This window comes from Andrena cerasifolii, chromosome 14 (assembly GCF_050908995.1).
Source record: "Andrena cerasifolii isolate SP2316 chromosome 14, iyAndCera1_principal, whole genome shotgun sequence".
Taxonomy (NCBI): domain Eukaryota; kingdom Metazoa; phylum Arthropoda; class Insecta; order Hymenoptera; family Andrenidae; genus Andrena; species Andrena cerasifolii.
Genome location: NC_135131.1, coordinates 6,470,311 through 6,496,288, shown reverse-complemented (window position 1 = coordinate 6,496,288; position 25,978 = coordinate 6,470,311). Strand labels below are relative to the sequence as shown.

At 43.9% G+C, this 25,978-nt stretch overlaps 2 protein-coding genes and 1 long non-coding RNA gene across 5 annotated transcripts in view; all 3 read right to left on the bottom strand.

The window, feature by feature from the left end:
* LOC143376607 (uncharacterized) overlaps positions 1-21,710 on the bottom strand; it is a 45,384-nt gene extending 23,674 nt beyond the window's left edge. Inside the window, exon 1 of the long non-coding RNA XR_013087115.1 lies at positions 20,952-21,710. This is a non-coding gene — a long non-coding RNA (uncharacterized LOC143376607). The remainder of the gene's footprint in view (positions 1-20,951) is intronic.
* On the bottom strand, positions 14,759-20,388 carry Jra (Jun-related antigen). The gene has a single exon (XM_076827111.1). The coding sequence runs from the start codon at positions 19,521-19,523 to the stop codon at positions 18,711-18,713; it is 813 nt and encodes a 270-aa protein (XP_076683226.1). The 5' UTR covers positions 19,524-20,388; the 3' UTR covers positions 14,759-18,710.
* A 28-nt stretch (positions 21,711-21,738) lies between the features above and the next one.
* On the bottom strand, positions 21,739-25,852 carry LOC143376601 (uncharacterized). 3 transcript variants are annotated; one of them, XM_076827106.1, is made up of 10 exons: positions 25,638-25,852; positions 25,083-25,204; positions 24,872-25,014; positions 24,477-24,627; positions 24,160-24,395; positions 24,033-24,093; positions 23,766-23,950; positions 22,456-23,693; positions 22,243-22,374; positions 21,739-22,170 (listed from the first exon to the last, which is right to left on the bottom strand). In XM_076827106.1, the coding sequence occupies exons 2-10, from the start codon at positions 25,183-25,185 to the stop codon at positions 22,149-22,151; spliced, it is 2,271 nt and encodes a 756-aa protein (XP_076683221.1). In that variant the 5' UTR covers positions 25,186-25,204; positions 25,638-25,852; the 3' UTR covers positions 21,739-22,148. The 3 variants fall into 3 exon arrangements, with proteins under 3 accessions (XP_076683221.1, XP_076683222.1, XP_076683220.1); XM_076827107.1 differs by having other exon boundaries at positions 22,243-22,377; positions 24,036-24,093; XM_076827105.1 differs by having other exon boundaries at positions 22,243-22,377; positions 25,638-25,851.
* Positions 25,853-25,978: the final 126 nt, after the last annotated feature.

Sequence of the window (25,978 nt, the reverse complement as noted above, 5' to 3'; positions counted from 1 at the left end):
GTTACGATACTTTTTTATCGGCCAGCCCTGGGACCGAGACCTTGGAACGCCCACGCGTTCTCACGCGCCTCTACGTTGCCGTTGCTCCTTTTTATTCGCTTGGATGTTCCCCGGTTTATTGCAGATTTTTTGTTGCAAGCTCCTTGGACGCTGAATGTGACACTTGCTGGGAGATCTACATTTGGGGCCTTTCCGTTGGGACTGTGTTAGTGTAACTAGTTAATGATAGATTGGTTACGTTTACCCTTGATCGGATGATTCAAAGGAACTCGGCTTTCCCCGAACGAGCACCACCACCTGTCACGTAATTGACAGCTCTCGTACATTGAAACTTTTCGAAGGCACGGCTCGTTATTTTCGGCCCATCTTACCAGTTGAGCTATTGGTACATTGGCAACTGTCCAAATGGGATAAGCCCTGACGTATCCTTGCAAAAGCAGTTTCGCCTCTGTTTTCCTTCTATCGCGTCCGCATCGGCCAGCGTGAATCCTATTAACGCAGGGTAACGCAGAGACGGGCAAAAAATTATGCGAGTCAAAATTTCTAGTTCCAATGAAAGACAAAGATTTTACTCGCTCTTTGTCGAATAAAGATAGCCCCGAAGTATCTTATTCGGAGCACCACGGATTAACTAGTTTATTCGACGGGAACTCATCGGACGAGGCGAAGATACTTGTCTTATTCGAAGGCCTTTCACCTAATTTTGTTGTCTAGATAATGCCCATCTCCGCGGTAAACCCGAGTGTGTCTGTCGGGCGGGAGCAGAAATGGGCAAAAAATTATTTTAAGTAAAAATTTGTGTACGACATTTTTATTTAAAATAATTTTTTGCCCATCCCTGGGCAGGAGAGTTGGTCGAGTCGCTATATTTCAGATTCTATGTAGATATACAGGAGAACAATAGTGGATTTATAGACTATAAAAGGTAAGTCGTTTTTGGACAAAAAAAAAAACAAAGTGGGTCTCATATTAGGGACCCATTTTTTTTTTCCGAACCTTATTTACTGTACTTTCCAGTACGCTGCAGAAGAATATTAATAACTAAGTAGCAAAATACCCCCCAGCTTCATTTCGGACCTGAGAGATATTATGGTCTCCATGAAAATACATTTCACCCCATTTCACCACCCCCTTGGGGGTTGATTAGGGCAAATTCCTGAATTTGGTTTTTAGGCATTTATGTGGGTAAGCTTTCAAAGTGAAAACCAAGCTGATATCTAATCGGGCCTAAGAGATATTAAGGAATCCGTGAAAACACATTTTACCCCGTTTCACCCCTTTCAAGTTCGCTGGCCCTCGTTAAAACCAACAGAAACACGTAGGTATGCAACGCTTCTCGGTCGCTCTTTACAATCGAGCCTCTGCCAAATAACGACGATGACACATGCGACTGAAATCTTAGAGATACTGGGTTTGTTGACGGGAAGGGATCAACGAAGACGTTCGCGGCGCAACGATTTCGCGAAGCCACTTGCTTATCGCCGTGATACGCGTAACCGATAATAATCAGCCAGGGAAGCGGGTCCGTCCGCGTCACCGCCAAGGCGAAAGGAAAGCCGAGATCACCCTTATCCTTATCGTCCACTCGACTGCACAGAAATTCAGCTTACGAGACGCGAATAGGATCTAGCCAGTTGTGCACATGCACGACCCACGTGCATCGGACGGCTGACCACCTGCTCCAGAAACATCTTCGCCGCGTACCGCGAACGCAATTGCAACCGCTCGCTTACTGCTCGCTGTTTTCAACGCCGCGTCGTACCTATCTCGAGTTGCAAAGAAAACAGACTGCGCTCCGTGCCAAGCCAGCGTTCTACGTTACACCGCGAATAGAGGCCCCGCGCCTTCTCAATTCTCCAATAATAATGCTTCTGAGATGGATCGGTGACAAATGTTCCTTCAATTTTTCTTCCTGGCGAATTATACACCGCAGTGACGTTTCACAGGACAAGTACCTACGAGTGGATGTCCATGTGAATGATTCGCGAGATTCCCGGTGTAAACTGCACGTCAATGAAAAGAAGTCCACCTGGAGACACGAGACGCTCCGGACTTTCGTCGCGGTTAGTCACACGTTTGGCAGAGCGCTATCACGGGCGAGAAAAGCCGGCCAACGATGTCACGAAGGGCTACTTGGCACCGAGTAGAATGGAAGCTTGTGTGAGGTGGAAGTGACCACCAAGAGGGTGTAGATATTTACATATGCACAGTGGCTCGCGCCAATAATCGTGCACTCTTTAAAATCGCGGACATTTTTAAAATTGGCCCAAACGACTTGGGTTTTCTTTGAGAAGTCAGTCAGTCTCTAAAGCACATGCAATATTTCATACCAACTTTTCTTCAATCAAGAGAAAAGAAAATAATAAACATTGGGTAAAAGGATACATCTGGATTTGTTTCCATTTTTTTACAAGTACATTAAAGAAAAAAATTGTTTCTTACACGAAAGACCCCTTAATGCAATCCACATACGTATTCCCTGGATACATAAAAAACCACCCCTTAGGCCTTAGGTGATTTAGCCGCGTAAGCTATGGATATTGCCGCGTCGATATATTCAAAATGCAATCGCACGTTTCACTGAACATTGTCCAGATAATCGTGATTCAGGGGTTACGGTGTGCATGGCAGGCGTGTCCGCCTCTTCGGATCTACGCCTGTTAAGATTAACGACTGCACCCGAGCAACAGGGGCTAGGGAGCACACTCTCGTGTCCCAGTACATATCGTAAAATTTTTACGACAGCGCACCATTCGCCGGCGGGAGAAAAAATAGATTCCAGGACGACGGTATCTGTTTTCCCGTCGATCGTAAGCGAAAATATCCGATATAATAATACACGCACTGTACAATATTTACACCACCTATATATATATCATCCTCTATATCGAAAGATAAAGGAAAGGAATCTATCGCGATAAGTCCACAGCGAAACACCGTCTGTGCCCGCAGGAGTATAATCTACGCAAGGATACGGCGAGTGTTTGTTTCGGTGCTGCTTTATTTTCGTCGTCCCGAAAGCAAGCATCGTTTCGTGGAAGGAGAACCGGTCGTTTCGAAATCTACTCGCGGGTCGCGGTGCAACCGGCGCGCGGCGCAGCGACCGGATAAAGAAACTGGTCCAGAGGACGCCGGGAGAAGCCGGTGGTGCTTGGCCCGCTTCCAAATCTCGCCAGCCCACGAATTTATCGCGAGAAAATTCGTACTGCTAGGTGGCTTAACGCGCGGGCAAACCCGGATTCGCCGGCCGCTCTTCCACGCCCCGATCCTTCTCGCTTTTCGTAAAACCACCTCGGAGTTGAAGGCAGTCGGCGAAGTGGGGATCGCCGGAGCGAGTAGTGTTCCAACCAACTACATACACGTGTACGATGTAAATTATATTTCACCCCGAGATGACAGATTACCTGTTGCGTATGAAACCTTCATACATATACATACATGCCTATGCATGATATTATGAATCTAGCGGCGGATTCTGTGTCCGTTCAGGAGGTTGTTAAATTTTTCATTTACAGTAGCGGACAAAAAAGTTACCACTTTTTGGATCCACTGTACCTCTATTATTTTTTAACGTCAACTCAAGATTGCAGCATGTGCCCAATATACATATTCTGATAGGGGATTGAAAACTGTATACAACACAGTTTAAGTTGAATTTATTTAACTAATAAATAAAATCCCTACATAACATTAAATATGACAACACCCTTTTAAAGCTGTTAAAAAGTTACCACTTTTGAAAAGTAATGTAAAATCGGATATTTCGCGAGGGCATCTTCTGCTCTTAGGGCGGCCTAAAGGAATACCAAAAGTTATCCCTTTCAATATCATAATTTTTTTTTTGTTAGTTACATAAATTCAATTTTAGCTGGGTTTTATACAGCTTTCAATTATTATCCATTGGAATATGTATATTAAACACATACCACAGTTCCAAGTTGATGTTAAAGAGTAGCAAAAATAAAGCAATTCGAAAAAGTGGTGACTATTTTCTACGCTACTGTAAATAAAATTTCGAATAACGAAGGAAAGTTAAAAAATTATTCGTCACGGTTCGTTAAGGGGCAGTTGCCCCTCTGGCTTTTGACTGATCTTTGTTAAGTTTATACTAAAATCGCGAATATTTTTAAATGGTCAATTAAATTGCGATTTAATAAAATCCGATTCGTCGATGGGTTGTTTTTTCATTACTATATTTTTCTTCATTGTCACCCCAAAGGTGCCTCCGCCTGGAAAAACTCTACGGACGTCCTTGTGGTCAGTAGTTACCTAGAAGCGCGTGAAATCTCTACGCGTTTCGTATGCGAGTGGAAACGATTGGCGACTGTGGCCTCTGTGGCCTCTGCGGCTTTAACAGCCTGCGTCTACGTCACTCGCCGCTAAAAGCCAGTAGGTATGTTTGCAATGTCGATAATCTCGCACGGCAGGCTAACAGGAAGCGGCAGAAAGCATCGAGTAACTTCGATCGTTGCTCGTGTCTTTTGCTGTGCTCGTGATCGTTCAAGGCTAGAATTCGTGCTCGGTTCCGGACTAGCGGCAGCGCGTTTTCTCCAACCTTGGACATCAGACGTGCGTCAGACTTGGAAGAACCGGCGTGGCGGCGGGGTTAGCGGCGACGAACATTGAACGGAATCGAGAGAAAGAGAATGTTGCTGCGTACTATACGTGGACAGCGTGCACACGTAGCTGGTGGATCGCGTTTGGCGTTCGTGCCTTCTCCATTTAGGAGTTAGCGGTAACCGAAATAAAATTCGGATCATCGGTAACGGTTGCTGGTAGCCAAAAAATATTTAACAGTGGTTAGTCGCAATGAGAACGATTCAAAATTAATATTCCGTAATCATTTCATGTTTTGAGAAATTTCTTTGAGTTTTAATGGCAACTGGTTTCTATTTAGAATCAATTTTTACTTAACGACTCTTTCTAAAGATTTTTTTAAATATCTGTTATTTTCGTTCTCTGACTACTTACACACACATTCTACGCAACCACCTTGTGTCACGCATGTTTATCCTTCTCTCTTGTTCTCTTACCCTTTTTCTTCATTTTCTTCTTCTTCCTCTAGAGTTGTCCCCGCCCCTCCCTCCCAACCTCCCTCTCTCCACAGTTCCTCCTTTTCCACCGCTTTTTTGTTCCCCTTTTCTCCGGTCTCCTCGTCCGCTGCGGGAGTCGTGCTTAATTCGAGCCGTTCCCGCAGTTTATTTGCGCGTTTTAACTGGAAAGTCCTCCGCTGCACGCAATATGTACCGCCAACGATCCTCCAAGAGTATTCCGACACCCGTGGCGAACTCCGGAGCCTACTCGACTCTTTATCAGCCGGTCAATCAGACTTTTCGTACATGTAACTATTTACTTCCCCTTAGAATGCACCGTGGACGTTTTTCGACAGTAGGGTTACTATATGGTATCCAAAAAGAGGATTTTTTACTGAAATGCAGTGTCCTCCTATCATCTAAAATTGTCCTTTTTTGCTTTATCCACAACTCTCCCCGTGCAACTCGCACTAGGGTTTGTCGGTTTTTAAAAACCTTGTTTAAAAAACAGTTTCCTTTTATAAATTTGTGAAATTCGAAAACCGGTATTTATATTTAAAAAACAGTTTTTATATTTAAAAAAAAAACGGTTTTATATCCCGTCCGTCTTACACGTATTTACAAACATGCAGTGGCGGATTTAAGAAAACAGGCCCAGGTGGCAAACCTCCTGAGGGGCCCACTTCTTCAGGAAAATGAAGAGCTACTGTACTAAAAGGGGGTAAGTGTACAGAAAAGTGTATAAAAAAAAAATATAATTCTTGGACAAAATCATAATGTATATTTGACAGGGCCCTAGGGGGGCCTTCTGAGCAGGGACCCATTTTTCGGGAAAATAAAGTGGTAGTTTACTAAAACCGTGTAAAAATACAGAAAAAAAATACTTTGGTTAAAATAATAATTTTTTTTAACGATGGGGCCCTAGGGGGCCTTCCTTCCGGACAGGGGCCCAGGTGACAACTGCTCATCGTCCGCCCTGTTAAATCCGCCACTGCGTACACGCATCGACCTAAAGGAGCCTCCAGACGCTGATACATGTTGCAGTGAAACATTGATACATGCTTTGTGATATAGAATTCACGAAGCCTGCTCACGCACCTAACTGGTAAGCAAGACCCCAGCTCCGCTACTGACGCTGAAGCACGGAAACCGATCTGCAGACGTAGCAACATGTATCGCGAAGCATGTACGAACGTCTGATGAAGCACGCATCAGCGTCTGGAGGACCCTTTACTCTAAGCGCAGCTGACTTGTAAATGGCCAAACTGTTAAGGAATAGTTTCGGCTTCGTTAAAGCACGTGTGCGCACGCACACGCGCCCTAGCGCACACGTGCAAGCGTGCACACGCGGCTCAGCCGGGTGTCAGTAACACCGCTCCGTCAGTTCGGAATTACCCAATGTATTTTCCACACTAGGTCGTCGGGCTGTCGCCTCGGTTTTCGAGCATTGTACGCATTGGCCTAACCATCGCCTCCTGCACGTGCTCCTTCTCCCTGCTCACCCGACTATCTCTCCCTGCGCGTCCCTCGTGTCGCCGCCTCCGCCGCCTCCGCCACCTCTGCCACCTCCACCACCGTCGCCGCGCTTCGGCTCTCTTATCTTCTCCCGAGATTAGCTCGCTGCGCAGTTTGCACGCGGCAGTATGCACGTATATAGGCAGAGGGCGTGAACGTGTGCGCGTGCACGCGCGGGTCGCGCGATGCGCCGCAGGAACAAAGGATGCCTCGATCGAAGCGGGAGAGCACCGCTGCCGCAATTGTTATTACTCTGTCGCCCCTTTGTCCGCTTTCGTGCGGAACGAATGCGAGCGGAAGAACGAAAAGCCTGGACTTCGGACCGAATGCAGGCTTATTGGCGTGTAACAGGCGCTTCGGCAGTTTAGAATTTAGATTCCAGAACGAGGAAGCGGTGGACGAAGGATATTCGGTGGTTCTACTTTTTTATCTCGCATTCCTCGCGAGCCCGAAAACGCCAGGTTCGGTAGGGCGCGCGTGACCTTGCTCGCTTCTGCGGAGAAAACCCTGCGACGCTGGGCGAATTTTAGAGGCCGCCTAAAGCCATTTGGCTGATCGGACGATACGGTGTTCGGGTAAATTGCTTCCTTTCGGGAAAGCAGGATTAAGAGATCGGTAGACATAGCGTATAGATAACGCTCGTTACGGTAAGTACTCACAGCACTTGGGGCATCATTTTTCAAAGCGTACGCGGAGCTTCGCAGCCGGAAGTCTCCTGGGTGACGAACGTAATAAATTTACTACCTAACGCTGTGATGCCACGTTATTTTCTGATTCATTCTTATGCTTAAGTTGTTGTGTAAGTTGGTGCATAGCTTCGCGATGCCACGCTCCATATGTTGCCAGAGATTAAGCGACGAAACTAAAGCACTAAAGAGGTGAGTGTGCGTATCTGCCATATTTAGTCCTCCGGAGAGAGAAGGGGAGAGAAAACTCTTCTCTCTGTAGCTTGTAATAGGTACTAAAGTTTCCTAGTGTTTCCCCTTAATCTATAGGTCGTTAAGAAGCGTTACTATTTTTATAAAATAATAATTGGTTGTCAGAGAAGAATTAACTAAGAAGGCAATGTATTTAATTCGTTTGAAGATGATTGCAGTTCCTTGTTTAATAAATATTGTTGGATTGAAGTGTGGCGATTGTGTTTCCTATGACTAAACAAATATAAAAAATCGCCACTAACTGCCAAATCTCTCCACAGGACCAAATACGCCGAGTGCGCATACTCACCTCGTTAATCCTCCAACGAAACGCGCGTCTCAATTGTTTTATTGAGTTTCTTTGTTCCGTGTGCACCGAGACTGCCGAGTCGATATACATACATATCTAACCATGGCCTTCGAACTATTCCCTTATCGCGAGTCCACTGCTCGCCTCGCATAATCTGGATCTTTGTCAGCGATTCCAAACAAAGAGTTGGAAAGGACTGTTTGGTCGGCAAGCACGCAACTCTTTATCTAACGTAAACTTTGCTTTCCTTTGCGAGCGAAGAAATATCCGTTCCACTGCCAACTATAGACAAGCTCCCCGAGAAGGGGCCTGAACGTAAAAGCGATTTATGTTTAAAATTTGTCCGCGACCGCTATTCGTCCGGGTTAAATACGTCAGTGACGTTCTGCGAAATCTATTGGCTCGTTAGGTGGACCACGTGATGGATTGGTACGGTGCCAAAAGGTGTGTTGGCCCGAGTCTGGCGGAGTGCCATTTCTTTACCGAACCTTTGAACGACTCGATTATTAAGTTTCTGATTTAAGTCGTTTCTCCCTTATCGCTTACTCCACTGACCATCTTCCCTCATCGATTCCACCTGTAATCGACTTACCCCCTCGTTCAGCTTCTTTACCCCTTGCCCACATACACGCACACACTTTGGGGTGACGGTAAAGAGAAATATAGTAATGGAAAAACAACCCTGGCGATGACATCGACGAATCGAATCCAATTAAATTGCAGTTTAGTTAAAAATTTAAAAATATTCACTTTATTAGTACGAGCTTAATCCTTAACTGGTATCCTGGGGTCGCTCGTGACCCCAAGCACCCAAAGTTCGATGTACAATTTTCAGTTGTCTAAGTTGGTAAACTGAATTTCTAATTAATTTTATAATAATAGTTTAACTTTCTACGCTTCTATTATTTTATACATTACCTAAGATGAAAAAATATTCATAGTGGTTGCTCTAGTGTCGACTTCACAAATTTCTGTGTCCTTTTTTATTTGGGGTCTGCCACGACCCCAATGTACCAGTCACGTTTGCCAAAAACAGTATACCAGTTAAGGGTTAATAAAGATCAATTTTTAAAAGTAAGCGATTTTTATTCTCAAAATCCAGGAGGGGGCAATTGCCCGTTTAGCCCTTCCTAACCCTCTGAACGCCCATAATTCGTGATTTGATTTAGAAAAATATCTAAAGCTCCGAAGATGGTTCAGGTCTTTAAACAGTAAAATAAATAAAGCGTGGCTACGCAAAGAAGACACGTGTTGACACAAAAGTCGGAAAGGGAAACCTTATACAGCCGTTGAAAAGCTATAGAATTATTATTCGAGTCCTCGCGTTTCTTAAACGTGCATACTAAGCTTCGGCTATGTATTTTGCAAGCCCGCGATCCGTGACACGGTTTTAAAGGAAACGCGATCCTCTTGTTGCAAATGTACAAACGTGAAGCGAATTAAGCGCATCCTCGGGCATACACGGAGTCCGTTCAGAAGGAATTCCTTTCAATGGAGGCCGTCCATCGGAATTAGCATAAGAAAATTGGAAGCCCACTTTCGTGTTTCACGCATACCCACATACAACATTTCGGGCTCCAGGCACCAGCGTAAAATGAATTAACATACAAGCTGCACGTATTATGTACGTGCATCGGTGTATTGCATCGCATCCTGCCGCATTTCCATTCGAATCAATCTTTTGAAACGCAACGCATCCGTGCGGTCCGGATGTCACATATTCGTCGATAATGGACCTCGTTTTATAAACACGATAGGTACGCCTACCAGATATGCTTAAGAATATGATATAGGATGAAGAACAAGCCACCTTACGCAGTTCTCATATTTCTCCACCCTCAACTACCACATATCCCAAGTTAAGGGGTTATACCTAGTTAGGAGGCCGAAGAGGCGATTTTTTTTTAAAAAAGGGAAGCATATATTTCTACAGAACTTTTTGCATTTAACAGAGCAACATTTAAAGAACGTTTGGTAATTTTTTTGTAGAAAAATATTTACGTTTATAATGAAAATACAACGACATTCAAGAAGCCTTTTTAAAAACGGTGAGCAAGAAATCTCAAAAACTGCTGCACCAATCGTTCTAAAATTTTGTGGGCTTATTTTTTATATAAAAATCTACTGAATGACGGAAGGATTTTGTTTTCAATGTATCAACGAAAAATGGCTTCATGGTTACCACTAATGGTAACCGATTTCTTAAACAAATTATTTTTGCAAAAATGCTGCGCTTTAGAAGAAAAGTTTCGAAAATCTGCGAATAAGATAGACAGTTTTTCGAGCGTATTTAAAAAAATTTGTTTTCAATCAAGTACAACGGAAACTACGCTCATATAGTTTATAACAAAAAAATGAAATTTGATTTCGGACCTGCTGTTCCATAGTTACACCTTCGACCATCTCCAAAACTGCGAATGCTGCTGGGAGATACCAAGCAATGTAATTCTATTGCGGTTAATAACACGGATAAAAATAATACAATACAAGCGTACTATCAAAAATGTCGTTTTGCTCGCGGCTATCATAGTACTAGGTCAGTGGTGTGCATTCCGTTATCCCTGCCAGGAATTATGGTATGTATTATTATCGCGGCGCGTACATCGTTGGGGTTTAACGACTAATTTGCGGCCTTTAAGCCTACCCTCCCCGACCAATACGACTGAACGACAGGCAGTCTCGGCTCGAACTATGTACGGCATTGCAATTCAATGTAGATTTCCTTTGTCCCGAGGTATTACAAGTTACAAGTGCCTGGCTATGTATATACAGGCTGTTCCAACCTGCGATCATGCAGAAGCCACATGTTTCTAATATATAAACTTTCTATTAAATTCTCTGTAACCTTTGTTTTCTAAGCCTAAAATAGCACTATGGGGCTTGACAGTTTTAATAATGAGGGGCCCAGTGGAAAACAAGCACATGCCACATATGCATGAATTTGAGTTTTTGTTTTTGCAATGTAATGTAATTTTACCGCCTCCAAATATAATAGCATGTACGTTTCTCCGAGCAAAATCATATTAAATTTTCTTCGCGTTGTGAAAAAAACAAATGTGTAGTGAAAGAGGGGTCACACACATCCTACATTATTTTCAAAATGGATATAACCAATAGGGAGTTTAATTATTTATACTATTATTTCTTAGTTATTTACTAAATACACAACACATATTTAGAAATATAATTTTCCAACTTGTTCAAAAGTATTGGAATTATAGTAGCTAATAACCAACGATTTATTCGAAGTAAAGTGTACTAAAAACTGACCTAGTAACAGTAATTCTTCAGTAAAAATTTGATAATTAAATATGCTAAAATATGTTTTCGTAAAATTGTCATTTACCATCTAGTTCAAGTACCGCTTAAAATAATTACAATATCGCACCGCATTTCTTACAAAAATAATTTTTCTTCAACTTGCTTTCCCCTAAAATCAGAAAACAGTGGCATATACTTGTTCCCCACTGGGTCCCTCAATTACATAATGTAACAGCTGCAAGTTGCTAATTTTTTCACAAAATAAAGATCACAAAATTATGGGATCCACCCTGCTTTTAACTAATTATTTTCCCATTTTCAGGGTGGGTAGCTTTCTGCACACCCAATTACCATTTAGCAATCTTACTCTTCATCTACTGCTACTAAGGGTAGCCTAGATAGCGCGTACCTGTATACAGCTCGCTAATGACACTGCAAAGCGACTCTACATTCACTGTACGCGTATCCTGGACTTAGGCCAGTTTCTCAAATTTGACACTGCTTTGCAGTACCTCGAAAGCATCGCGATATGCTCGATTGGCGCGCGATACGCCTTCGGTGAAATGGCCTGTACTCACGCGTGCTCTTTGTTTACCCGCGCATTCCATTGCTTCTGGCACACGTGAATACGGGAACGTATTCGCATTCAGTTGCAGCGCTACGGCGCATACGCGGCGGCAGCCTCTCGTGCGTGTGCATAGATTGGACATGCGTGCATTTGCATTAACCGCGAGCTAGCCATCTACATCACAAAGCATTGCCGCTCGGGCTCGGATGGCCTACTTATCCCGCGTCTCGCCGCTTAATAACACGGGGAGTAGGGAGCGCCCAGATAACGCGTCGCACCGCAACCATTCGCGTTTTCTACGAATTTTCCTATCCGTGTCGAAACCGTGATTCTCGCTTTCAACCTCGCTCGCCTCCAACGACACTGTTTACGCTCGGCAGTGAACTATGTGCCTGGCACAAAAGGCAGCCTTACCGTGGGCATTCTCGTTGCCTGCGGTGAAAAATTAGCACCGTCACTTTTACTTTACGACGGCCTGCTTGATGAAAGTGTGCGTGCGTGAATAAAGTATTGAAACGAGAGGATTAAGAATTTCGACTCAAGGACACCGCGGGCACATCGCGTTGAATAACGAGATGCGCTAGAGCCTAGACTCTAGACTCTAGACCGCTAGACGGAACCAGCGATAATAGCGCTCCTTTTCCCGATTAGTTGCATAGCTGCACACTACTACTGTCTACATTCTATGTACACGTATCTGCGATCGTCCTCGCATTTTTCTCCATCTCGGTAAAGTATGTTGCATCGATTAAGGAGATCTGGACGCGGGACAACCTTCCCGCGCACACGTACATGCAACCTTCGTATCCAATTATCCATTCGGAGCGACGACAGCCTTCCTTTTTTTTCCCCGCGTAATCCAACTCAATCTATCACTCTAGGCGGATTCGTCGGAACTGCGATTCCCGCGATTACCAGCGAATTCTGCCGCGAATTAAAGCTTAACCCCTCGCAATTTCAATGCAAAAGGTACAGGAGAACGATTTTGCGGATCTGTGGAGTTTTATTGATTTTTAAGATAATTGTGTAAAAAGATATGAAACATTTAATTTAACCCTTCGTTGACACTCTGGGTATGAGCCACCCATTAGCTGGTTTTTATTGATTTTGAGGCTCTGTATATATGTTTTCTAATACGTAGAATATCGTGGGTATTCGTGGAATATATCTGTTTTTTCAATCACCGAAATAGCCTACTTTCTATGTGCAAAATAAATACCTTTTTTCCAAAGCCGACTTATAAACTATTTTTTTCCTTAAAATATTATATCTGAACAATAACTCTGTAGATTTTTAGCTGCTAATATTGAAATTTGTAAAAGTAATAATTTTTTGAAGATTTTTTTGTTTTTTCCTTACATATGATAATCTAGATTTTTTTATAAAAAAATGTTATAAAATGTCAATGAATAAACTACTGAAATACATTCTACAGACCTTGAAATTGACCCTTGATTTTTTTCACAACGATTGGATTCTTTAGGTGAGAATGGCGGTCGTTTAAAAATTACTCTGGGCGAGAGCCACCCAGTAGGTACCTACGTCAAAGTTAATCGAAAAAAGAGGTGTGTCAACGAAGGGTTAAAATACCTAAATTAAAAAGCTGTGTGTAAATAAAGAAAAATAAGTTTCTTTTAATCAAATCGCGTGTGAAATATATCACAGATAGCATTCCTAAGGGTACTTTGGAAAGTTTCCATTCGGAAACTTTTTATTTACATTTTTATTAGCTCGGGGTGTGCTCGCACCCCTGTACACAGAGTGAAGGTTAAAGCAATCTATTCGTGCATGTAGGAGAGAGTCGTACAGCACCGGTTAAAGCTAGATCTCGCTTCTAGTGTTAGCTGAGTGCAGCTATCGATGGAGAAATAAATAAATACTATAGTCCTGAGCAACGTATTCCGGCGACGTTCTTTTTTCATCAGTATTACCAGAGTTCTAAGACGGTTAACGTTTACGCTGGTGTTCTGTGTGACAAAAGTAATTTTTCAGAGATGATTTTTTTATTTTTCAGAGATGATTTTTTTATTTTTCAGGTAATTAAATAATTTTGTCATATTATGTACAGTATTATGTACATTTTTTGTATGGGCCAATTTTTTAAAATTTTTTTCCTATAATTACAGTCTGCAGGTTTTTCACCAGATAAATCTCCGAAGTTAAGCAGAAAAATGGAAAGTGGACGCAGAACGATATGGATGCGGCTTTGAAAATTCTAGTTTAAAACCAAATTAGACTAAACTTAAACTAGACTTTGATGAAGAATGGCTGCATCATTTGTAAAGAATCCTCAACGAAGATTGGGTGCAGTGCATGAAATGCAAGGGTTGGGCTCACGTGGAGTGTACAGACCAAGAAAAATATCGATCGTTTTACCTGTGATATTTGTACTTTTGTAGATGTACCTAAATGAAAGTTCTATTGTCTTTTTAAATGTATTTTACTAAGATTATCAATTACTTAGACCTTAAAATCCACTAAGTAATCCTCGCTCGCTGGCGAAAGCTTTACGATAAAATTTAATAAAAACCGATTTGTCCCCTTTTATTAAGCACCATTCGCGCTACAAATTACTTCTTTGAAATTCCATTTTTACCAACAAATCGCCCAAGCTGTAGTACAAAAAACTGAGAGCAGCCTCCCCCACACATCTGCCTACATATACCTCTCCGCATCACGCGCGAATTTTTCTAACGTGCCACTTCGAAAATTCCATCCCGCAAGAATACCGAGCGGCCAGATCTCGGAGAAACACACGATCCCAAACGAGCGCTCGAATATCGCTCTAAACGACTCGTACAAATTTACGATCGTCGTTAATTCGTACCGAGAACTTTCCCAATTGAGTCAATTAGCCAATTGCGATAATTAACGCGGCGCACGATGGAATACGTGGCTCGGGCTGGAATTCCGGATTCCTCCTCTGATAAGTCCCCTCGTGGACGCAAGATGTTTCCATGCTTTATAAAGGAATACGCGTTACCCAAACTTAAATCGCGCTGTGCGTTAATTAATGCGAAATCGTTAAGTCGCTTCCAAAGAATCACCCAACATAAACGAAAGATTAACGACACGATTCTCACTTAAAACCTAAAATAGGCATACGTGGGAGCTTGGTTGAGTAGGGGACGGTCTATTAAACAACACTCGCCACTTTAGTTCAATATAATGAAATTTTATTTTTCATTGCATTTCATTCAAAAATAAAATTATTCGTAAAAAAAGATTTCTCCGCTCTTGTCGTAAGACAATATATATATATATATATATATAATTATATAATAGTTATATTTACTCTCATGTATAAAGTTATACATAACTCTCTCTCCCTTCTTACATACACATGTACACACAGAGGACTTACGCGCGCGCGAGATGCAAACGATCCGTGTTGTCATTACCGTACGACTCTACGCACATGCGTGCGCATATTGCGTTGCACGTACATACACGTACCACACGCGTGCACACGTATGTACATATACTTTAACGGGGGGGGGTTTCACTTACTGACTAAATCACATTGTGGTTTTCTTTACTTTCATACGTTTTGTGCCACCGCTGTTCTGGCTCGCTTTCTAATTGGCATTAGAGCTTTAATCGCCACGAGTCCGATCACTTGTCTTCCTATCGTAGCTAACCGCCACTGAATAAGCGGCTCGAAAGAACGCTCGACGCTCCTTCGACTCTGATGTATGATTTTATTTTGATGATGGAGAAAAAGGGCAAGCGCGCGAGAGAGAGAGAGAGGGGGATAGAGAGAGAGAGCGATAGAGAAAGAGAGAAAGGGAGAGAGCGAAAGAGAGATAGAGGGGGAAACGTACGGACGATAAGTCTTTGGAAATTGCCATCGATCCAGTTACTCTGAGAAAATTACTTTGGGGAAAAAGGCACACTGTACGCCGCACGCGATGGCTGTATTCCACAAGGCAACGCTTCCCCCTCCCTCCGCTTTTCATTTCCCCTCTATTTTGCCGCGTTAGCGTGTCCAAAAAGGTGTCGAGAAAATAAAAGCGAGGCTGCGATTTGCTAATAACTGTACTAGGAATGCCTCGGGGATATATGTGTATATATATTCCCCCTTTCCCTCCGTTCAAAGAGAATTGGGCATTGAATTGAAACGCTACGAAGTCTGAGAAGACCTCTCTGTCTAGGAAACGCTACCCCTTTAACGGTGAGAATGATCGTGCAACGAATCGAAGGCGAAGCAAGAGAAACAGAGCACAGTCGATTGTTCAGAGAGAAATAAATATGGGCGTTAAAATCGTCAAGCAGAGATGGGCGTGATTTTTCATTTAAATAAAACTTCGAGTGACGAATTGAGTACAGTTAACTCGGGTTCGCGGACGAGCGACGAATAATTTTTTTTAACTTCCACTCGTCACTCGAAATTCCATTTAAATTTCGCCCATCGGTGATGTGCCGAAGTGACTCTGAAAGTGAGAGAAAGAATAAGCGAGAAATTTAGTTGCGAGAGCTTTACCACAAGGCGTCCGGAATTCTCTTCGGCCGAACGAAAGAAAAGAATTCTAGTACAAAGTACAGGAAATAAATTTCTGCTTCTCGCTGAAATTGCAATCACCCGATAGCAAATCCCTGAAGTCCGCCTATGCCAGCTACCACAATTAAACCTATCTCGCGCTAAACAGATTTCGTAATCAACGAAACACGAGGAATCACAAGAATCTGTAGGATTTCTCTCGCGGAAATCCGTCTCGCAGTTATCCGTTCGCGCTATCGGCGCAGCCATCGTAAACCCAGAATCTACGAGCTCGAGTCACACACACACACGCACACATTGGATATTTCACGAAGCAACGAAGAAACAGTAGGATCGCTTGATTATTGCTCGCCGTTCACATAGGTACTCCGAGTCACGTAGAGACTTTATTGCTGAAACGAGTTGCAGCACACTTCGCAGGCAAACGTCGGTTTAAAACGATTCTTTACACAATGGCACAACGCTGGTGCCGTCTGATTCCACTTCTACGCGCTCCTTGAATTCCGAAAATGCAAAAGATAACGGCACGCCGTTCGTCGTGTTTCTCCCCTTCTGTGCACCGAAAACGGTAACTCGATGCCGTTCCTATTATTGTTAGGCGCAGAGTGTATCGTATCGCGCGTGGCAACACTATCGAAGCTTCTCTGTTAACGCGCGTTTTATTGCGGATCTGCGGTAGTAGTAATAGTAGTAGTAGCACGCAACTGTGCACAAGTTACAAGAGCATACTGGACAAGACTAGATGCACATCATACGACGAAACCAAGTTCCAAGGCATTTCAGAGACGGCAAAGTACCGAAGGGAATGCGACTCGTCACGCCTAGTCTCCGGTTTAAAGGCTACAAGGGAAAGATTCGGGGCTTCCTCGCCGACGAGTGCAGCCTGAACGCGACGCAGCAATACATATAGATATATCGAGCAAGCCCTCTCACGAGCATTGTTGAAGCACAGTCTGTAAGCGTTCCGCACACAAGTGCCCACGTCGCGTTCAGACGCGTCGGGAAGATAGTCTCTCTAACGGTGATTTCAACGCTGGCAACTGCTGCCGATACTATGATACTCTATTTGTACAGCCTTAAAAGGTAATGGTAGTTTTCCTTTAAAGAGGAGGTTAAACGATCGGCACCGAGATCGACGAGTTCCGTAAACTCGCGATTTGATGAAAAAAAAAAAAATAAAAAAAATGGGAGAGAAGAAATAAAAGAGAAAGCAAAGTAGATGCAACGATCGCGCAGACCCGCGCATTTCGAGAAATTTCCACAGCACCGTGCCAACGATCTGTAACGATTAATATTTAACGACCGGTGCGTGCACGCGCACCAAAGCTTCCAAATACACAAAGCACTTTTTTTCGGTTTTCTCTTGCCTCATAGGTACCGTTCACATTCAACACACTCGTCCCTCCCTGTCAGCCTTAACCTATTAATTGTTACTCTGCGCGTGAATACGTGTACATACTAGAGCATATATTCTACGAGTCTTCGAAAGAAGCTTTTGATCGAGTAAGGTCGAATAAAATTTATTCAAGAGAGACGAGAAAAGCGCGCGACCGCCTTACAGGTTCGAGGGTGAAAATATAATATTCCCGAAGCGTGGGGTCCGGGTTGCGGACCGTCGGGAATCCCCGGCGAGCTCGGATCGCCGCGCCGTGGTAATAACGATCGATCTTACTCGTCGAACAAGCGCGCGTAGCGATTGCGCTCTTCTTAGGCTGGTTACAATCAATGCAAAGACGGTATTATTTCTCTGTCAGAGAGAAAAGCAAGATAAGACTACTAAACTAGAAGAAAAAACGGTCCCCGATTATCAATCCGGGTGGACGAAACAACCTAAGTCCGGTCCTCGATCGGCCCAAGTAACCGATCCGTTTCCTTCGGCGAATATAAATAAAATGGAAAATTTCTACGCGCCGGGAAATTCGAATCTCCCGCCAGTACTCGCGATTCTCCAAAATGGCCGCTTGTGATACAAGATCTCTCCTCTCTTCTCTGCCAAGTCCCACCCACTCTCTGCCTTTCCTCTCTCCTTCACCCGCGTCATCGCCACCACCTTCTCTCTCTCTCTCTCTCCACCTTCTCCTCCTCCTCGAGTACGCGTTACTCAAGGCGTGGGCTACGCGGTGGCCGATGTGTTGGTTCTCACGTACGAGCCGCGCGCAAATGTACCGATAATGACGTTAACTTCGTCCCGTGCCCTGTGTCCGTGTCCCAAAACGCGTATCCATCACCGCGCGACGCACCAACTTACACTCGTCCTTCCCGCTGCTTCGTTGCGCGTCACAGTCTCCTTTTTCCCCGGACACAACGAAGTGAACGAAGAAACTAAAAGGACAAGCCGCGCCCACGTAGCTGGCTAGAGCAGGATGAACGAGGATAGGCGATGTCCCTGTGGCCCACAGAAGCCCCCCCCCACCCCACCTCTGGTCGAGGAGGATCGTCCATTGCTGGATTCGCAAGAACCGCGCACGCTAAGTCACCAGGCGAGATAACAACAACAACAACAACAACCAGCGGCAACAGCAACAAGAATAAGAAGAATAACAGGTTGGCAGCGACGCGGAGGAAAGGACCTGAATGTGGCGGCCGGGTGGCGCGGATGCTTGGCTTAGAATTGGCCTGATACGGTCATGATCTGGCAGCCGGAATGCACATGGTCCATGACCTGCTCCTTGAGCCGGCACACGTGCTCTTTGAGCCTGTGCACCACGGCGCTGAGCTCGGTGTTCTCGCCCTTGAGCAACTTAACCTTGTCCTCGAGCCTGGAGATGCGCTCGAGCTTGCGCCTGCGGCACTTGGACGCGGCCACGCGGTTCCTCTGACGTTTCCTCTCCAGCTTGATCCGCTCCTGGTTCTCCATGTCGATCGGGGACATGGGCGGCGAGCTGGACACGCTGGGCACTGTCTGCGGCTCGTCCTTGATCTGAACCAGCCCTTGGCTCACCGACGATTCCGTGCTCTGCACGCTGCCCGGGGGCTCCAGGGTCGTATAGGTCGCTCCATGGATGCTACCGGGCTCCTGCGAGCTGTCCGAGTGGTGAAGCTCGTTCAGGGCGTCCACAAATCCACGGGCGTACATCTCCTGCGCCTCGGTCACCGCCTTCGGGAACAAGATCTGCGTGGGCGTCGGTAAATTCGTCACAAGGGTATCCTGCTGGGCGATTATGAACTTCTCCAGCTCCGGCGAGCCAAGCTTCAACATGTTCAGGTCCGGGGAGCTGAGTATGGGCGCGACATTGTTCAGCGCTGGTGGCAGTGGTCCCAATCGCGGCCTCTTCGCCTGCGGCCCCTGCCTTTGACATCCATTCAGATCCAGCGTCAGATTGCGCTTCAACTGGCTCACGTTGTTCTCGCGATTCACGGCGCCGTAGACGCTCGTGTCCTCGTAGAACGTCTGTTCCATCGTCGAACTTCGCACCATCGATGCCGCGCGCACAACTGAGCAGTGCGTGCCAACTTGAACTTCACCTCTAGTCTTTCGTGCCTGGTAGACAGAACCGGTGGTTGCGCGACTGGAGCACGATACGTTGATGATTCCCCCGCCGTTGCTGCTTGTCACGCGTAGATAATATCAACGCCGATGGATCTCTCCTGTTCGATGATCGATCGCTCTCTGCGTTTTCTTCCTTCGCTTCTTATCTTCCTTCCTATCCACCCAACACACGCGTCTAGTTTTCCGCCACAGTTACATAACCGTACGCGGCGAACAACAGTTTGAAAATTCGCAGGCCTCGCAGCGCCCTTCTGTTCTATCACACCTCTTTTTGATTTAGCGCGTTTCTTTCCCGTCACCAGATGCCACTTCTCCTCTTTGGTCACACACGGAACAATGTTCACTGGGGGAGGGGGGACAGTTGGTTCTCGTGTACGCGTAGTTATGTGTGCGGCACACGCGCGCGCGCGCGTATGTATGTGCCTAGTCTCGCGATGTCGACGACACGTAAGTCGAGACGCAAAAGGTGCGTTTCGTGTAATATCGCGTGACTCGCGGCACGACGCGTCAAGAGAGATTCCTGCACGGATCTCTCTGAACCGCTGACGGCGACGATAACGGTAACGTTGACGGTGACGGTGACACGAGGGTCGACCTGGTTCAACTGTCAACACACAACAATGACTCACGGCGGGCGCACGATCCAACGGATGTGATATATGTTCCTGCGCGTGTGCACTTCTAGAACAGCCTGCGATTACGTACGTCGAATGCGAGCATCGACGTTGAACGTCACACGGCCGCACAGTACGATGTCTCGACAACTTGTGAACACCCAACTAAACGTACTGCCTTATATCCCGTGACTCACGTATACTAAAAATAATTCGGTCGTCACCGGCGTGGAAACTGATTGGTCACCGATGCCGTCATCGACCTACTCTCATTGGTTCTGCGATCCGGCGCTACTAGGAAATGGCCGGTGCATGCGCACTGGTACACTGTCCTTTCCGTGGAGGGAAAGTTTGAACGGAAATAAGCGCCAGGCAACTTGTACTCCTTGAAATTTACGTTATTTTCGTGCCCTGGTAATAGCGATGTTCTAATAAGTCTGTCAAATACTAACGCGTCGCGAATATAGTATTGTTTTGTGTATACCTAGTTGCTACACGAATCACGATTTTTTCGTACGATCTAAATGTCGAGGTCGTTGGAATTTTACACTCCACGATCACATTCGATAATAAACCCACTCGAAAATATGAGTAAAAAATACATCTTTTTTTCTCGTGTGTACAAATTTGTCTAAATGACATGTGAAATTAAGTTAAAGAAAGGAAAGTTAAGCTGGAAGCTGTACAATGTAACATATTTCACTTGAAACGTGGGAAAAAGATAAAAACATGTGCTATTTACGTGTGCGATGATCCTATTGTTTGTGAGCAGGTAGTCAGGTATGCACGGATTCGTGGGTTGCTTCAGATAAAATGTTTGTTTCCGCATGCGCCCGACCGTCCGTTGATCCACAGGTAATATGTTTACCCATTACGGACCCAGCTGAAAGCGAAACACATCCAAATCAAGGAATTACGGTTGTGTTGACAATTGCAACGCGCCACGTCGCATCCACCGCTCGAATCATTTAACCTGCGTAACTATTTGGCGGAGAAGCTCGTCGGATATATAAAACTACCTGGGCAAAATCACGCTAGTTGATGCTTATCCCGAAATTCAATAACCGGGATGAATTTCTGCATATAACCTGCAGTCTAACCACACTATATATACACACGCGTATGTACATATCGAATACGATTTTCCCTTCGCCCATATTGCGCTTCAAAGTCTTTAACAAATGGTGGTATTCTCACCGTTATGCGGACGCACTGAAATATTTATTCCGTTAAAACTCTTAGAATTCTGTTGCGTATTTCTTCAACGCTTTGTTTCGACCCTATGTATCGAGACTGGCGAATATTCACGAGATCGTATCGTGATGTATCGATTATCGACTAAGGTTAGTTAACGGACGAGATATATGGTAGGTGTAGCTTCAGCTTTAGTTTTATACCTTTCACGGTTTGATGAAGAATATCGCAAGATCCGTTTTACATTTTACCAATTAAAATACTTTCAAACACTTTCGAAAGCATCGACTTCATCGCACACAGTGGACCGATTAGGTAATAAACGTTACACACTCTTGAATTTCTTCGTATTTATTTCTCGTAACATTAGATAAGGGTACAAAAAGTACAACATACGAAACGAAGAATATCACGAGAGGAAGCAAAATTATCGAAGCTACGGCTATGATAAGGCATACTGATCTTCTGTAAACAATCGACGGTGTTCCATTTAACAAATATGTGCGTAACAATGGAAGCAGAACGGTTCAAAGCTCAACACGAAAACGGCTTATGGCGGTAATGGCCGTTGATTCGATTATTCCCATTTTTGTCCCCTTTTAAAATCTCAAACCCAATGTATCAATTTATCGCAAGCAGTTATTTACATTTCTTCGCCGAATACACGAATGCGTTCGAAACACACGTTGCGCTGTGTTTCATCATGATTCTTCTCCCGAGGGTCGATAAATACCGTATATCTGTATTAATGGTTCCTTCGCAATTTCCTGAAAACAAACATTAATGAGGCTTTCGTATAATCGCGCAGGATGGAATCGCAGAAATAACCGATTCTTTACTTTCTCAAGTTGGGTTCTTGTAAACTAGTTGGCGCTCTCTTCCGTCTAGGTCGATTTAAAGTATACATGCTATTTATACTTGCGCTACTGCTTTCCGAATCGCTCGAGTTGTCTATGGGCAAACACACGGGGCTCCTGCAAATAAATTGTATACACAGATTACAATTGTCTATACTTGATATACGTATGGGTTAATATGTCCGTCGTACGCACAAGGACCGATGATAATCGTGAGAAATCGCCTGGGGGGAAGGTGTTCTCGACTTAACATCGGATTCGTTCAATTTTTGTAATACAACTTTAGCGGCACTCGGATCTTTTTTCGCAAGCTTCTCCTTATTCTTTTTCTTCTTCTGCTTGTTCTTCTTTTTAGACGTTGGCGTACTGTCGCTCAACTCGGACGAAAATCTCATTACTTTTTTCTTGACGCTTTTCTTCGATGGGAGGGGATCCGACGTATCATTCATCGTAGTCAAGTCTTTATTGTCGTAATCGTTATTCATAAGCAGTGGCAGTTTCGCGGTGGATTGATTGAATGCAGACTCGTCCAGACTGTTGTTCGAGATAGGTGGAATCGGACAAATCTGGGATATATGTCGGAGAGTGGCGGTTATTTCTGGTTGTGGCTCTGGTTCCGGATCGGCTCGGACTAATCTATTTAGCGAGGATTCTTCTAAAGCAGGCAACTTCAAATCATTTATGTCGAAATCCACGTCACGCTGTTGCCTCATTTGCATCAAAGTAAAATCATCCTCATCCTCGCTTTCGAAATAGCCTCGTCTTTGCGTAACAAAATTTGCAGAATTTACAAAAGGCCTGCTCTCCATTCTGCACATGTTCTCGGTTGCATTCGTTGGAATGGTCAACTTAGGTGTATTACAGGCAGTGTCGCTGTTTCCATTCTCTTCGTAGAGTGTGCTTTCGTTGTGCCTATTATTTATTCGTTTGCCCTTTTTCGAAAGTAGCAGTTGGCTTCCACGTTTGTTTAACGTTGCCAATGATATAGTTTGGTGCATACACCTTTCACTGTCCGACTCGTCGCTTAATTCTGTCGCTTTTAAAGTTGAACACGTACTATTATCGCTTGTAACATTTAAAGCGTCAGTCTTCTCGTCATTTCCGTAGCAAGGCACAGTTTGTGAATTGTTGAACAACCAACTTGGCCCTTCAAGAGGATCCTCCAAATTAGACGCAACAGCTTGAGTTTCAGTGGGATTTTCTTTTATCGTTTCATCCACATTCTCCGAATTCTTATCATTCTCTTCAGTTTCATCATCGACGTTCCTATCATCATCATTAGCCGCAGCAGCAGCACCATAATCATCAATGTTTGAATTGTCGGAAGATGATGTTTCCGGTATTGTAGTAGCTATCCGAGAGGAGTCTTGATGATTTGCAAGACTGCTGTTCCCTGAGTTAACGATCTCATGATCGTTTCGACTCCCTGTTAACTATAGATAGATAAATAAATTGTCATGACCGTTACAGGACGAAATAATAAGAGATCGATCAAACGCGCGAACCATTCGAATGTTGATACTTTGAGAATTTTGCAGTAATTTTGACACATCGTTCAGCTTTACTCTGGGACTTGTGATGTGTTGGAAGTTATCAATACTACGTCGGGAGGTTTTGCTTGCGGACAATCTATCCGACTTTGGTCTCGAACGTCTGCTACTTCTCTTACTTAACCTTCGTTCATTTTCTTCTGCAAATGAGCGTTAAAAACTGCTATTAATTTCGTATGAAATATAGATATTAATACTGCATCACATACTAGTACAGCGTACCACTATTTCTTGGCGAAACAACAGTTAGTCTTTCAGGCATCCTACACGCACGCCCATTCTCCTAGAAGATCCAAGTAACGGGAATATAACTTGATAAAATACATACGCATTTTAATAAAATACATACGCATCTACGTTGCCTGCCGCCAACAGCAATGGGAGACCTTGGACTGTTTAAGACTTGATTTCTGGGAGGCGTCGCAACCTCTTGTATTATACTTAAGTTCGATGGGTTATTAAAGTGTTGCATATTTACTCTACTTAAATTAATCGTGGGTTTCGTAATGGTGTGACCGCTCACCATGGGTTTCACTACTCCTCTGGTTGGAGATTTAGTCGACAATCTCCTGCACGATTCCCGCCCTGGAATAATATTCTCTGCTAGATAATCGTAGTAAAATAGATATATAAATACTAAAAAGAGTAACGTTTTGGAAATCATACTTCCAGCGGAGTTACAGGACATTCGCAGATTGGTAACCGAAGTAGCTGCGAATTCTTGGCAGCAAGAGATTGTATTTGTTAAGTAACCGGTCATTGTCACTAACATTTTAAGCATCTCGTTGGCGTTCTTCAGGACATTTGATATAACAGCCTGAAACACATATTCTCATATTATGCAACACTATTATTCTGTAGTATTAAATTCGGATATTATTCCGAAAGGGACCGGTGGCCGATCGAGATGAGGTTTGGGAGGAGGGGTTGCGTAAAATTTTATATTTGGGGTCTTTCCACACCCCTCGTAATACCCACCAAGTTTCATCCCAATAGGTCACCGGTTCCTTTCGGAAATACAGCATTAAATTTTTGCCACATTTCTATACAACTTTACGTACATCGCTCTTACTACAGGCTAGGCCCAAGTCTTGTACCTCGGCGACCAATGCAACATTCTGAGAAAATAACAATTGGCTCTCCTGCTTCTCTTTAGACAACGCCTTCGCCAGCGAGTTGTTATTAATTTTTAACTTCTCACACACTGCAGAGAATGAAATTTCACGTTAATAAGTTACCGTGCTATAAACGTCCGAGATATTCAGAACTTACAGGGTTTATAAGATCTGCCTTTGGAATAGCTTTTCAAGCATTGTGTTCTCTTAATGAGCACTGTAGTTCTCTTAACTTTCCGGTGTTTTGGTATCTGAGCCATTTTTCATTTATTCCCTGACCTAAAATATGAAAACAACAGGAACGCTGAACTAAAGCAAATGCATATTCAGAACAAACTGCAGTTGCAAATCTTATCTCTTAGCTTTACAACCAAATATTTGCAAATATTACAGTACAAACACGATGATGTTACCACAATAACATATATCTCGGGACTGTCCGCGATTAGTTGCGAGCAATTATTGAAGATTTAGTTTTAATAAATCTTTGAGCTTTAAGAATAACACGTTAGAAATGCTTATAGGCATATAGGGTTATCAGTTATCACACACACGTTACTTTACACAATGGAATGTTTACTCGTATGAAACCATCCGCATAAAATAAAATTATAATTTTCGTCAGGATTAACGAAATTACGTGGTGCAAAACTTAAACAAACATTAAAGTTAACGCTGGTAAGTAAGAAATGTATGCAACTCTGATGCGTACCTGTTAAACGCGATTCAACCTCCTCGATCCCAAGATCTTTCTATTCGTAAATATTCTTTTGACGATTCACCTATATTTATCTCAGTCTTAGTATGTGCAACGGCAAATTACTTAGTCTTTTAAAATCATACAATCACGTTACCGTGCTTATTTCGTATCGAGTGGAGCCGTTCATTTCCGCCATTGTGGAAGCATTGGGCTTCACAACGGTTCGCAACCACGCCAACAACGGCGGGCTAATGTCAGACATTAGAATTGTAAAAGTAACGTCTCGATATTAAATTTTAATGAAAAGTATTAGGCATATGAATGCAGAAAGTATATCAGTGTACATACTACAC

Excerpts from the sequence above, each read along its gene's own strand:
- Jra (XM_076827111.1), bottom strand. The coding sequence starts at position 19,523 with ATGGTGCGAAGTTCGACGATGGAACAGACGTTCTACGAGGACACGAGC.
- LOC143376601 (XM_076827105.1), bottom strand. The coding sequence starts at position 25,185 with ATGGCTCAGATACCAAAACACCGGAAAGTTAAGAGAACTACAGTGCTC. Across the intron at positions 23,694-23,765 it reads AAAGTATCAACATTCGAATG|TTAACAGGGAGTCGAAACGA; the intron begins GTTCGCGCGTTT and ends ATCTATCTATAG. Across the intron at positions 22,171-22,242 it reads CAAGAACCCAACTTGAGAAA|GAAATTGCGAAGGAACCATT; the intron begins GTAAAGAATCGG and ends GTTTGTTTTCAG.